The following is a 15,267-nucleotide window of genomic DNA, read 5'->3' as shown; positions in this document are numbered from 1 at the left end:
CATATTTATGTATTATATATATCTTTCTTTTGAAACCGAGACATATTAACTCTGTTTAGGTATTAGGGAGGCGAGGAATTACTAAAACTTTGGTAAGTATTAATTCCTTGATCTCAATTTATATGACAATAACTTTCTCGGTCAATAAATACAGTGCAATTCCACAAGTAGCATCTTGAAAAGGATACAATATAGACAGGCGTTATCCACCTTTATGAAATAGCGGATTGTTTCTGATAAACTTTCAAAACAAAATTTCGGAAGTGTTGCTACACAAAGTGGTAGATACCATAGAAATTGATAACTTTATGAGTCTCTTTTTTTTTACATATACATAATCTTTCCCATTATGGATCAATGGGAATATATAGATCCCAATGCCAAAAATTACAATCTACAGTTCCATGAGTTAAGCTTAGAATTATACATCATCACCATTGTTCTGGCTCGGGACAGAAGCCTTATTCGTTGACACGACGATACGCGTAAACTGGAACCTCCCTTCCAAATATGAACAGATGAAACATCTTCATTTGAAACTTGCAGTTCCCTCCAGGTGCAAGGGGTGTTCATCGGTCTCTCCAGAATTCGTGTTTCGCTACATACAACACCAGAACAGTTTCGTTCCCTCATCACAGGGCGTAAATCCTGTCAATGTCAGAATTAGAGAACTCAGAGTGGTACCATGAGTTGGAACCACTTCTAGCATGTTTTTCCTTCTTCCTTATCGATCTTTTCTTCCTTGATCTTACGACATAGTAAGTCATGGTTCCAAGAACCCCGGCCATTATTATTCCCCCTACTGCTGTTACCAATATTGCAGCCCATTCATACTTGCGACCGACCACTATATAAGAAGATGCCATAAAAGCCACTGAAGTGCAGACAGAAGCCAACCACATCAATTTGTTAATCACCTCGACGACTTTTCTTTCTGCCTTAGTTTCTCCTCTAACCAATGTAATCTGAACTACGACAACAGCAAGAGATGTAAAAAGAGCAAGGGCGTTGAAGATGAAGAAGATCTTAAATGAAGCAGTGCTCACAACCACAGCCACTCCATGCTCATCATCACCTCCAGGCACAGTGAAAATAGCAGCAAAGGCAACTGTGGCAAAGAGAACAGCAACGACAGTCACAGAATTCGTTGCATTATTAATCCCTTCTCGATGGAGCTTTCTAAGCTCTTTAGCAATTCCGTGGACATTTTTATTTGTCCTTTTAGTTTGTTCAAGCTGTGTGTGAATGTCTTTCTTGATCTGACTGACAGTTTTCCTCAACTCATCCCTTGGTTGGTTCAATTCATTAGCTCTAACAGCTCCATATTTGTATAAACATTCCTTTATTTCGGAGGATTCTTCAGAGAGGGGAAGATCTTCAGCTATGTCAAGAGCTGTTTTGTGATCTCTGTTCAGTGCATTAACATTACTATCAGGCAGGCGTAGCAACTCTCTGACTATCTGCACGACAAAAGTTTTAAATTGATTATCAATCACAATATCACTGTATATAAGAGGTGATAAAGGCACAGACAGATCTTAAAAGCAAGAAGGGGAGTGGTTCAGGTAGCACAAAAGAATAGATATCATGCAGTATTTCATTATAAGGATGAAACAATGTGGCCACGGACCATGATTATTGTAACAATAGAACACATGGTGATCCAAATTTTGTATAATCTTAGAGACATGCACCAACAACCATTCAAGAAACCAAATTTAACAATTAACATTTTTTATTACAAAAGAGAAACATCAGATTTAAGAATAAAACGCAATATTAAGTTTGTGTCATGCTTTGCAGCACACCATGCATTAGGAACAGAGAACAGTAGAGGAATAGTGATGTCGTATTTGGTGTGAGGGATGGGGTTAAACACAAAAAAATCATGTTTGAGTAACAGATTATATACCTCAGCACGCTTTTTCCGGGTTGCTATGTGTAATGCTGTGTTGCCAAACTTGTCCGGAAGCATAACTATAGCAGCATCAGCCTCGAGAAGCAATATCACCACCTCACAGCTGATTCCCTTTACAGCCATATGCAATGCAGTTTGTCCTTTCTTATCCGTCCTCCTGGCCAATTGTGGGTCTCTGTCAAGCAAAGCCTTCACAATTTCCACGTGCCCTTGTCTGGCAGCTAAATGCAATGCATTTTTACCATTGGACCTAGAAATTTCCAGTAAGGTGCAATCCTTTGACAGCAGTTCATTGACCACTGCAATATGTCCTCTTGAGGCAGCAGTTATAAGAGGGGTTGCATTTGAAGGGCCAAATGTTTTACTTAGTCCGGTATCATGCTCTAAAAGCAATTGGACGATTCCTGTCATAAGAACGCAAAAATAAGTCTCTGTCCAATAATTAGTATCTTCTGGCACCATGAAACTTATCCATCTTCAATATTTTACTGAACTGTAGAGTTTTTTCCTAAATGTTTACTGCATAATTCTCCACACACATTTTTGGCAATTTCAAGGTTGCAGTAGGTCAGTTCAAAAAGTTTGAACCTTCAATATCAACCAGCATCAGCCCTACTGAGACTGAAGGCATGATATTCTAAAACAAGATCTCTTCAAGGTTAATACCCTCTTTTGACAAGGGGTTGGATAGGGGGGTGTTCGGGTTCAAATCAGAATTTAGTTTAGACATAATACATAAACAGACACTTGAAGTTGGTCTAAATTGACAACTAAGAACTCTAACTTTGACTATGCACATCTAGACACCTCAACTCGTCTCCAATGTGTCAGTTGTATGCTCCAACTAACCAAATGATCATTTAGACACCTTCAATGATAAGTAAGACCAAGTTGAGGTGTCTACACGTGCACTGTCAAAGTTGGAGTGCTTACTTGCCAGTCGAGCCCAAGTTTGAGTGTTTATTTATGTATTACGAAGCTACGACTGGTTTTTAAAATTGCAAATTCATGGCATACTTACCCTTCTCAATGTAAAGTAAAACAAGTACACTGTCAAATCTTAATAGGTTTATGGGGGGGAGATATAACTTGGTTAGCAATTTTTTCAATCTTCCAGCCTCTTGTAAACTAGATCCTTCATCTCTCCATATCAGAAAAGTTAACAAGCTGAGTTTAAGCTGCACTGTAAAGGGATAAATAAGTAAAATGATCAAGAAATCTAAGATCCTCACCATGGTGTCCTTGACTTGCAGCTATATGCAAAGGATCAAATCCTGACCGATTCTTCTTAGTAACAGTATCCTTGTTGCAGTACTTCAATAATTCTTTCAATACCTCAAGATATCCCTTCGCTGCTGCTGTAAAGAGTGCTGTCTCTCCTAATTCATTCACTTCATTCACTACGGATGCTCTGATCTCCGCGACCTCTTGATTAAAGTCATCGCCGCTCAGCGTCCCGACCATTTGACTATCAATGTCATTAAGTATCTGCTTCACTGCTGCTAGATCACCTTTCTGAGCTGCTAAATGAAGCTCAGTGTCATTGTGCCTTCCCGTAACCTGTTTTACATATTTCTTTTTCCCTGCTTGGTCAATTCTCTTGCCAGAATTGGAAAGCACCAGAGCTGGTGCTGTTGCGGAAGATGGAGATGGGGTTGGTGATGGCTCAGCTAGAGGGTTATGGCTTGGTGTTGGAGTAATCAGTCCTTTCTCGACATCTCTCTCACCTAGTACAAGCACAAACAGAACTAGTCAGCAAATAAGAGTAGCTACTCAGTATTAAATAATCAAGAATCAGGTCGTAATACCACTTATAAATATACAACTCCATCATGAAGTCTTCAGAACTAAATACAATTGAAGCATAAGAGAACTTGTAAAGTTTATTCTTATCCATTGAACAAACTTCAATTTTCCTTAAAAAAAATTCAAATTGTCACCTAACTGGCTGTTCTTAGAATTTTTTGATACCGTTCCGTCCAGGACAAGTTTCGCACACCACCACTAATTCCACGAGATACCTACCACCTACCACACCTCCCACCAACAACATATACCAGATAACTTTGGCCCAATTTCAAGGATTGATATAGCTTTCCTCAACTAGTTTCAGATCGAGGTACAGTAATACATATTGTCATCTAATTAATATGAAAAATCACCCCATAGTAAATCGTTCAAGTTATGTACATATGCAAGGTACAACTCAGCTGAGTGTCTATCGAAAACAACGTTTCTACCCCCACAAAGGTAGATGTAAGGTTTGTGTACACATCGTACCTCTCCAGACTCCACTTGTGTGATTACACCGAGTATGTTGTTGTTGTTTGCAAGGTACAAACTCAATGAGATAAATCTCTACTAAGAAATAACCATATACTTAAAACTAATAAACCAAAATTAAAAACTCAAATTCCCCCAAAGAACCATTTTTTCTACATATATATCTATAATTCAAAATACCCATATGCTAAAAACTATATCTCCAGCTAATAAAGCAAAAAAAAAAGAGTATATACTGATAAATCCATGGATAATTTCTTCTTATTTAATTAAAAAAAGAACCATTTTTTCTCCATATTAATCTCTATTGTTAAATACCCAGATGATTAAAACTATATCTTCAGCTAATATAGCAAAATCCAGCTGAAACACCCATATACTTGTAACTAAATTTTGAGCTAATAAATCAAAAAAAAAATAGCTACTGATAATTTGATGATCAATGAATATATATATATATATATATATATTTTCAAGTTTTATGGAAAATATAAATATGGGGTTAGATTTTACCTTCTTCCACAGGAGAAGCCATAGAAAGGGGAAAAAAATTAATTTCAGAGAGGAATTGAAGTAAACGGAGAGTCAAGAAAAATGAGAGTTTTTATCAGATTTGAGAAATGAGAAAAAGGGGAAGTGTAAAGGAAAGTGGAAGATGAAAAAGAATAAAAACATATTTTAAATGAAAAAAAGAAAAAAGAAAAAGAACTAAAAGACAATTTAGGAAAGTGATGAGAAATAACAAATTGAAAATGATTTTCTTTATTTTATTTTTTCTCATGTCAAAAGAATCAATAATTATCTTTAAAATGTGATTCTAAGATAATAATTAATGTGATAAGACTGTATCGAAAGTGAATTAATAAACTTGAGATGATTTTTAAAGAGTAGATTTTAAGGCTATATTCATAGTTAAATCATTCGAGAATTTTGTCCCTATTAAGTCTAGTATCTATTTTAATTACATAATAGTTGGTGAAAATCTCGAGCTCTTTCATAATCGATGATAAAGATTTCAGATTCTGTTATAACGATCGTTACGTGAGCTTATTAGAACTAGTTACAATACTTGATGTTTGATTTCATGTTTTTGAAATTGAGTCAGTTTTATAAACGTGACATCGGTTCATGTGTAGAATTATCCTCAACAATTACTGAGGATAACATTTGATTACTGTTCATGCTAAGTCACATTTGAAGGCATTAGAAAAATAATTTCGAAGATAAAACTTTTTATAAATATTTAATTGATCGTATTAGAAAAATAATATCTCTAAATCAGAACACATAAATTAAAATAGTGTTGCTTGTGAACAAGCTATTTTGAAATTACTATACAAAATTATAATATAAGAATTATAAATAGTGATAAGATTTTTTTTTTTTTCATAGAGAAAAAATAAAATATAGGGATATATCATATTTGTACTATGAACCACACATTCACTTTTTAAAATAATAAATTTGGATAATTTTATTTTCAATGGAATAAACTTATCTCACTCTTAAATTTAACATTAAAATTTTTTTATAAATAAATAATTTATATATAATTATATTTTCTTTATCAATTATCATGTAAAGAATTTGTTCATTATAATTTATAATCTTCCTTAATTAATATTCTGATACTAAATATTCCTCTTTTATATGGACAGAAATTAAAGCTTTTTTCTAAAAATAAAAAAATAATAATTAAAAAAAAGCTGGCTCTATTGGTCAAAATAGACGGCCAGCAACCACTAAATTCATTTTTCGTTTTAGTTTATATATATATATATATATATATATATATATATATATATATATATATATTTCCTTCTTATTTTTTTTAAAAAAAAGTAGGGAAAATTGTATGAAATAAAAAATTGTTAATTCAAATTAAATGTTATAGCTATAGTTTCTTTTATTTGTAATTCGCAACAAACATTTCATATTTTTTGTCGTTCCATTCATATGCCAAAATATATAAATAGACTCGTTCGATATACAAATGGATTGTATAAAAATTAATTGCAGGATTCATTTGTATATCGAAATTTTCAAATAGATACATTTGGTATACATATGTGTTGTATATACGTAGTAATTTTCTTTATAAACAATTACTATGTTTTAATTTGTATATCAAAATATACAAATATAGATTTTTATGTATATGTATATATATGTAGTAATTTTGTTTATATACAATTATTATGTTTTAGTTTGTATACCAAAATATACAAATACAGATGTTTATGTATATGTATATAGAAAATACATGTTAATAGCCATAGCAAATATAAAGTTTGCTATGGAGCGCAATTAACTATAATTATAACATACAAGTATAATTTTTATGTTTGATAAATCTAAAAATTTACTCAAAAAAGTATGATAATGGAGATATTCAAGAAAGTAAACATTTCAATTTTGAGAGCGTACATCTAGACACTTCAAATGACAACGTCGGTTTCACAATATCTTGTGGACAATCGATATGTTGACATGACACATAAATTTTAAACGTATCCATATGATCATTTTGTAATAAGTTGGAGGTTTTCGACTGTCTACTAATATAACGAAGACAAATTGAGGTGTCTAGATGTGTATATTCAAAGTTAAGTCGAGACCAGATTTGAGTATATATTTAATTATTTATGTATTATGCCTATAAATAATATTTTATTTATCTCAGTTTTTGTGAAAGAACTTTTAAAACGTATAATATAACTTAAATAATAAATATTTATTCAATTATAAATCATGTTAGTGAGATAAAATAAAAGATTGGACATTCAATTAATATTTACCATTTATAGCAATAACATTTTTTTCACCTTATCACTTTTAATACATTTATAATACACTTTTATTTCATATTACAAAAAACCAATTATTATTCACATATAATACAAGTTTTTTGATGGATAATGCATTTATCACACATTTTAAAACACTTATAATACAATGTATCAACTTCTTACCAAACAAGCATAATATATTTTTAAAAATAGTTATAATATATATATATATATATATATATATATATATATATATATATTGCATACTTAATTCACTTTGTTTAACATAGTATTGCTATAAATTGTAATAAATAAAAGGTATCGCTAAAATCCGTAATTATTTGTTAAAACGTTTTCATTGAAGTAATTTTTCCTAAAAAGAAGTTAACTTGTCCATTGGGCCGATTTTATATAATGAAAAGGGGGAAAACGAGGCCCAATAAAATATTGGGCGACCCAATAGTGACCGGCCCAAATAAAACAAAAAGGAAACAACAACACATGATAATATTTTTCTATGATTTATTTTTTAATAATTCGACAAACATTGGTTAATATTTTAAAGAAAAATGAGCAAAACATAACCAAAAATACTTTTGTTACACATTCAACATTATTTCCATTTTATTTTCATCATCTAGAAATCTGACTAATATCGAGTTGACTATAAGTGTTATCCAAAGCGAAAAGCTTTTAACAACATTTTGAAATCTAATAGGACTTTTAAGCGCAAATCAAAGTTAAAATGTGGACTTTACTTTTAAAATGAGCAACAAAGAAATAAAGTAACAATATATTTGGTAATGTTAGGAAAAATGTTTTCCTTAACAATTAGTAAATAAAATTTACTATAATTAGTTAATTTTGCTCAATTCAAGATAGAACTCATGGACAATTTATATGTGATAGAAGGTGGAACGGATTTCTCTCCAATCTCCTTTCGCCCGTTCACTCAGTACTCAGTAGCAGAATCAGACGCACAATTTACTTATTATTTATGAAGAGAACTTTTTAGTGTTGAAAAATCAACAATTTGTACTCCATGTTGCACTGACCTTTTCAAAAATATTGTCGCATCAGTATCAAATCCTTCAATAATATACTACTTTCGACAATCCATACAACATTTATTAGTTTAATACTTCTCGATTCAAAATAGAACTCACGGACAATCAAGCAATCAATTTACTTATTCTTCAAGGAGAGAACTTTTCGTATTGAAATCAACATCTTGTTGTCTATATTGCTCGAACCTTTTCAAAAACACATTACTTTCAAGAATCCAGTAACATTTTTTAAAGAGTCCGAGCAACATACAGTACGTTAAATACACATTATTTAAGAAATACATTGCCAAACACATGAATTTGGCAATGATGTTGATGATGACAATATTAAACTCCTTGACCTAACATTTTCATGAAATAAATCAGACAAACAATTCCCAATATTATCTGGTGAAAATTTTACTAACACCTCCAAATCTTTTTCCCCACTCAAAACTACCATATAGTACTCATAAAAATCCCTATAAAAAGGCACCAATTTCCTTGCAATCGATACTTTGATCTCGTCTCGTAGAGTCCCATCAGGTACAACCCACGATTTCTGTCTCTGATACGTCGCTTCAAACGATTCATTAAATCGTTTGAAATATTCCTTAATCGTATCAGAGGAAATCGCGGGATCTAAACTCTGAGGCAAACACATAAACACCTTATTCCAAGCTACATTTTCGTATTTTGTTGTATACAACTTTACCTTTCTCTCCAAATTCAATATCCATTCCTCTCCCAATATTATCGAGAGGTTACTTCCACGTACCCTCTCGATAATGAATTGGATATTGTTAGCTAAGAAAAGATAGGATAACGCGATGTCATTGTACAACTCTGCTTTGCTATCGAGTTTGCAAAGCAGAACGAGTACAATCCAGGCCATTTTACCAGAGACTGATGAAATTTCGGATGTTTGACTCTCGAAATAAGTTTCAGAGAATTTCGTTGACGTAGATTCAGAAATAATATCTGAGAGCACTCCACTGTAGCTTGCTAACGAAGCTAAGTAGTCCGAAACAGAGATGGTTAATGGATGAACTCCGCCACCAGAAACTGTTGTTTTCGATGAATTCCTCTGTATTGAGAGCTCGAAATCAGAGAGGATATTTAAAACAGAGATCTTAAGTTTATTTAATAAAGAAATAGCTTGAAGTTTGACAGATGAGATCGAATCAAACGAAAAGATTGATTCGATCTGTGGCAATAGTTCAGCTATTGCTTCGTGCAAATCGATTAAAACGAAAATCTTTTCATCTGATTTCTTCGTCTTTGCAACGATCTCAGGAAGTTTAAGCAAAACGATCCCGCCTTCTTTGGCTACATCACTAAAACATGTTTCATTGATTGTTTTCGAGTTTGAAAAAACGTGATCACAGAGAAGCCTCTCTCCATAGAAGAGTGTTTTCACCGCCATTTTAGTTGAATCGATCCAATGCTTAACTTGATGCTCGAGATCATTTGGTCTCATCGCGTTGACATAAGCTGAGCTACGCGATTCAATTCCAAGACGATACAATCCTTCATCTACGACAGATTTCCTGATGATCCTGTAGATCTTCCAACACTCTTTTGCATAGCCACACCCAATCATACAATCCGCGATCATTTTGAGATCACACATTGTTAGAAATGAAATGTGTTCAGCCTCGGAATTGGATCCAGCACCATTCTGCTGAATGGTGCTGGATCCATTTCCGAGGTCAGTTGATTCTTCTGAATCAACTGAAGTTGACCTCGATGTATGTGAGGATCGACTAGACTTGGATATTGATTCGGGATCCAAATGTTGCTTTTTTGTTGACAAAATTTGGTAAAATTCATTTTCAAGTCTTTTCATAGCCTTTTGCATCAAGTTTTGTGCAAGTACAAGTTTGTTACAAGTTGAATGTTGTGTAACAAAAAAATGCATAGCTTTTTTCAAGTCTTTGACACATTGGATGTATGCTTTGGCTTCTTTTCTATCTTCTTGGAAGAGTGAAGTGAATTTTTCGTGAGACGATTCTTTATGATCCCATTTTTTGATAATAGTGGACGCGTTATCAATATGTTCTTCCATGATAGATCGAGAGAATGTTAATGAAGGTTCATGAGGAGGTATATGACTAGAAAAGGAAGAGAGGGATGAAGTGGTTTTCGCGAAAGAGAATAGGCTCTTTTTGGCTCTCTGTGGTGTCGATGGTGATGATGGTTCTCTCTTAGACATGTCAAGAATCGCCATTTTGTGAAAAAAAAATAATATTCTTTTTTGTATCGAAACGAAAGAGTAATGATTATTGATCTTGTAGTGAAGAAAGATATTGTGAATATTTGGTGTAGGAATAATAGAGTTATGATAAGAGAGTTTAAATAGAAGAGGGAAAAATTTATTTGGTACACTAAATGGACTTGATAAAGACTTGAGATTTTTTTTATTTTTTTTTTGAAACTTTGAGGTAAGAAAGAGACAATATACAGCTGGATTTGTTGACAATTGCATATTCTAAGAGTATATTTTTCTTTTATTCTGATGTCCCACTTGGTGTTCGATATCTGTATGAGAGTTTGACTAATTCAGATTCGTGAATTGGAGGGCCCTCGTTTCTGGAAATGGCGCTTTAAACATGATTTTCTTTTTTCATTTTGAAAACTGAATCTGAAATATCTGATTAAGAGTAGAGAAATCTCAACCGATTAATTTTTAAGTCCTTGATTTGAACTAAGATATTGTTTGACAAAACTCTACCAAAATTATTAAAATAAAAATTTTAGATCCTTAAGATGAGGGTTGAGTTGGGCATTGAATTTGACTGGTCATCTTAATGTATGGATACAAATCAATTCTAAAGTCTATGGTCTTCCTAATCTATGATTACAAATCCAAAAAAATCCAATAGTCTATGGTTTCATTTTAAATTAGATTTTTTTAAAAAAAAATTAATAGATCGATGCACAAAGTTTTCGGTATGTGTAAGTTTGATGAAGGATCGAATCAAATTGTATATTATAATTTATACGTAGTCTTACTTTGTGTTTCTACAATAATTTTTTTTCCTATAGTTTGAACTCATGACCAACAGGTCGTTGACTGCAACTCTTAATATTGCGTTAAGGATTCTCTTGTCCATTGTATATGCTTATAATGCCTTAAAGTTGTTGTTTTAGATCTAGAGAAATTTAGAGGGTGTTTCGATAAGCGATATGTTAATCAAACTGATTTATATAAATATCTTTGATTTACGTATAATGTTTATGAATGAAAATCGTTCGAAGCTATAATTTAATCACTCCTACCTTATGGCTTTTTTCAATTTATAATTTGATCAAGATTTTCACTATTGTATCTTAGACTAGGGGCAAACCTAGCTTCTAAGTTATCGATTCACGTGACATAATAATTTTATTCAAACTATGTGTATATATTAAGAAATTCATTAAATCTTAATATATTTTTAACTGTAAAATCTCATACTTATAATATATATTTATCTGAACAAATCGATATAAAAGCTATAAACTTTAAATTCTAATTTCGCGTGAGTCATTGACCTCTCATTTCTTCCATGTCAAGCCATCTCTTTTCCATTAGATGTTTCCACATTTTTTCATGGAATTTTAGTATATGTTCTATATTCACATATTAAATAGAAAATATGAAAAAAATATCCACTTTATTTTATTTTTTATTTTCCTATTTTCTAAGATAATTTAATTAGTTTGACTAAGGAAACAACCTAGAAAATGTTGAATGTGGGTTGGTATTATGGTTTTTTCAGTTGTGACCATTTCATCATGGTCCATATTACCTCTATATTCTTCCTAAAATTGTACCTTTTTTTCTTCAAATAAATTAATCTTTAGTTTTTTTTCTTCAGATGAATTATTTTTTTTAATTTTCACGATTTATCAGTTGAATTTATGCCTAGTAAAAAATAAATTCTTTAAAAACTAAAATCATTATATAACTTGTGAAATACGATGCAAGAAAATAAAAAATTATATTCAAACAAAAAATTATTTATTATCAAAGATATAAATTAAAGATCGCGATAAAAAGAAAAAGCGAATAATTAACCACATATTCTTTTTTATTTTTTCAGTTGGAAAATATTTATCTTCTAGATAAAATGGGCTTGTTTTGTTTTTTTTCCAAATGATATAAGTGTACATTTTGTTATATATATATATATATATATTTTTTTTTTTGTCCTTAATAGCAATAATTATATTTTGAATAAATAGACTATATTGACTAACTAATTTATATGGTACATAGGTGCACCTTTAACTATAAAACGACTTTCAGTTCATTAAAATGACTTCCAAGTGGAAATTACAGTCAAATTGCTTATTCCATTAAAGCTAATAATTTATAATGTTGGAAAAATTATTTTCAAAGAAAAAATTTATTTCGTCTTTAATCGAGGTGTGACTTAGTAATTAATAAAATGGATAAAATTGTGAGTTTTTTTGATTCATTTGCTTAAGTCATAATGGATTGAGTTATATATTTGGTATATGTGTTGGGTTGTGCACAAACCTCTCAATACGGGCAAAACTAGGTATATAGGATTGAGGGGTCATCTAAATCTCTTTCAGTGTAAAATTATTTTATTTGTACATTATTAGAGTTATTTTATATATATCATAAGTTAAGTCTGGAGTACTAGTTCGGAGCCAAAATTTGCACTGATAAAGAAAGTTCAAAATATGAAAAAGCAAACACACAAAGAAGTCGAAAGGTTATATATATATACTATTTTTTCGAACTTTACTTATGATATAATATTAAATATTGTTATTATTGAAAAAATGTTGGTTTGCATTATTTTAATGATGAGGAATCACATGGGCTACGCGTAAACACGTCTATTAATTTGGTTGAATTAGACGAACTTGCTATTTATTTTTAATATTAATATATTATTAGCATGAGTTAGTTTTCTAGTAGATAACTAAATTAACTCATACTTTATTCTGATAATTGCTATCGATCTAATGACTAATATAATACTATTAAGTTGGAAAAAAAATTCTTTTAACGTTACAAAAAAAAAATTAATATTTTGGACCAATTCAATAATTCTTTAATAATGTTAGGCATAAAAGAAGAAAAAAATTGAAGAAAATCTTGAGGGTTTGCACGTATAATACTGAATTAGTCCTTCGGGACCCACAGGAGATGTGTACCTATCGCGGCGTGCGACACGACGTTTGATAAAAAAATTTATCGCGGCGTGCGACATCTCCTTCGAAAATAGAATTCGTTGCACCGTGCAACACGTTCGTCGAATCATGATATATGCCGTGGAGCACGTTTAACGAGTCATAATATCTGTCGCGGCACGCGCACGTCCCTTGAAATGGTACATCCTCTTTGATTTCTTATTCTTTCTCAATTTACAAAACACTTGTCCCAATCATATTTCAGAATCAATGCAAATGACATGTTCACACAAATAATGACGAGATGACTAATTTTCTTAACAATGCACGATTCATGACAACACAATTGTGATACAACATTAGCAATGAATCAATAAGTCTTTCAAACCATTTTCAACACATCTACACGCCAATAATTAATCACATCGCCTCTTATTATCCTTTTTTCATTATTAGAATTATTCAATTTGGACAAGTCAACCCATCACCAAATCACATTGCTCTGCAACACATATATAATACACGACTGTATACATTTAACAAAAGTTGAGAAAGTCACTTGCTTCAGTCGAACAATCACTCTGAGACTTGAGTTCAATTAATATGTCAAGTCTCATATTTCTTATATTCCAAGCTTGGAATTTGAGTTTCAACTCCTCAAATACCATAACTCTAATGAAATAATTTATTTATTATAATACATTTAATATATTTAATTATCTATCTCGATATATCTAAAACTTGAATAATAATATAATATTGTCCAATATTCAACCACAAAAGATAAACCTACACCAACTAACCTATTTCAAGAACCTAAACTATAGAATATTATATCATGTTCCTCTAATCATTATACTATAATCCTAGGAACCATTACTCAATCATCAAATATGAAATTTATCTCCAAGTTTTTAATAATATCAATAATATAATGTTTTTAAAAAAAACGTCAAACCTATATTCGTTCATCCCCATTGTTCTCATATCTAACATACAATATTAATAATAAATTTCTACACCTACATTATTTTGTAATCATTAAGAGGGATAATTACTTAACAATTTCAAATCTCTTTTTAGTATTTTTATGTTTATATCGTGTGCGTAAATCGACATTTAAATTTTTATAAAACTGAATAAAAAAAGATAACTAAATTGCACTAGTTAGTTTCTACTAGATAACTAAATTAAGTCATATTTTATCCTCATAATTGCTCTAATGACTAACATAATACTATATATTTTAGAATAATTTCGTTTGACCGTTACTAAAACAAAATGTATTGGACCAATTCAATAATTCTCGAATAATGTAAGGCATAAAAGACAAAAAAAAAAGTAGAAGAAAATTTTGAGGGTTGCACATAAGTGTGTATGTGATCGGATTAGTTTGAATTTTTTTAAATATTAAATTAGATTATTTGTATAAAATTTTTAAATTTATAAATTAAATTAAACTAAGAAAAAGTTGAGTTTTTTTTTTGGATTTTTTCAACCGCAGATTGGTTTGAATTTTTCAAATACCAAACCAAAGTATTTGTGTCGAATTTTCTAATCAAACCAAACTAATAAATCTCGACTTTTTTCCCAGGTTTTTGGATTTCTCTGATCTAAATTATTAATACAAACATATAATTAACTTGTGCTCCAAATATTTTTCGTAAGTCCAATCAAAATACAACTATTTAAGGTGTTTCTTAAGAAAATAACACAAATATGAGATAAGTGATGACATTAAAATATTCAATAAAAAATAGTAATTTATATAAAATAAATATTGCAAATTCATAATGAAAATAATCATAATTTAAAATTATAACTCATGATAAAATAAGTCTAATAAGTATTAATTACATGATTAAACATTAAAGAAAAACAAAATTAGATTATGCATTTTAAATATCTAAAACAATGTAAAATTAAAGAACAAATATTCAACATTGTTATCATTCTTAGGGTTGAATTGAATTAATTTATTTTGTTAATATTAGTATTGAGTTAATTTCAAATGGAGCTTTATTAGAATTACTAGACTATAACCTTTATTGGACCATATAAAATTCGAAATCTCAAA

The 15,267-nt window shown here is 30.7% G+C and overlaps 2 protein-coding genes across 2 annotated transcripts; both read right to left on the bottom strand.

Annotated features, from left to right (window-relative positions):
* Window positions 1-255: 255 nt before the first annotated feature.
* Window positions 256-4,970, bottom strand: LOC101255695 (ankyrin repeat-containing protein ITN1). Its single transcript, XM_004239715.5, has 4 exons — window positions 4,715-4,970; window positions 3,151-3,645; window positions 1,913-2,322; window positions 256-1,460 (listed from the first exon to the last, which is right to left on the bottom strand). Exons 1-4 carry the CDS (start codon window positions 4,734-4,736, stop codon window positions 633-635), a joined length of 1,755 nt encoding a protein of 584 aa, XP_004239763.1. The 5' UTR covers window positions 4,737-4,970; the 3' UTR covers window positions 256-632.
* A 3,204-nt stretch (window positions 4,971-8,174) lies between these two features.
* LOC101265644 (exocyst complex component EXO70H1) lies at window positions 8,175-10,848 on the bottom strand. Its single transcript, XM_004240147.4, has one exon. It carries the CDS (start codon window positions 10,522-10,524, stop codon window positions 8,329-8,331), a length of 2,196 nt encoding a protein of 731 aa, XP_004240195.2. The 5' UTR covers window positions 10,525-10,848; the 3' UTR covers window positions 8,175-8,328.
* Between the last annotated feature and the right edge of the window lie 4,419 nt (window positions 10,849-15,267).

Source organism: Solanum lycopersicum, chromosome 5 (assembly GCF_036512215.1).
Source record: "Solanum lycopersicum chromosome 5, SLM_r2.1".
NCBI lineage: Eukaryota > Viridiplantae > Streptophyta > Magnoliopsida > Solanales > Solanaceae > Solanum > Solanum lycopersicum.
Note: the sequence above shows the minus strand (reverse complement) of the source record. Positions and strands in the feature narration are given on the sequence as shown.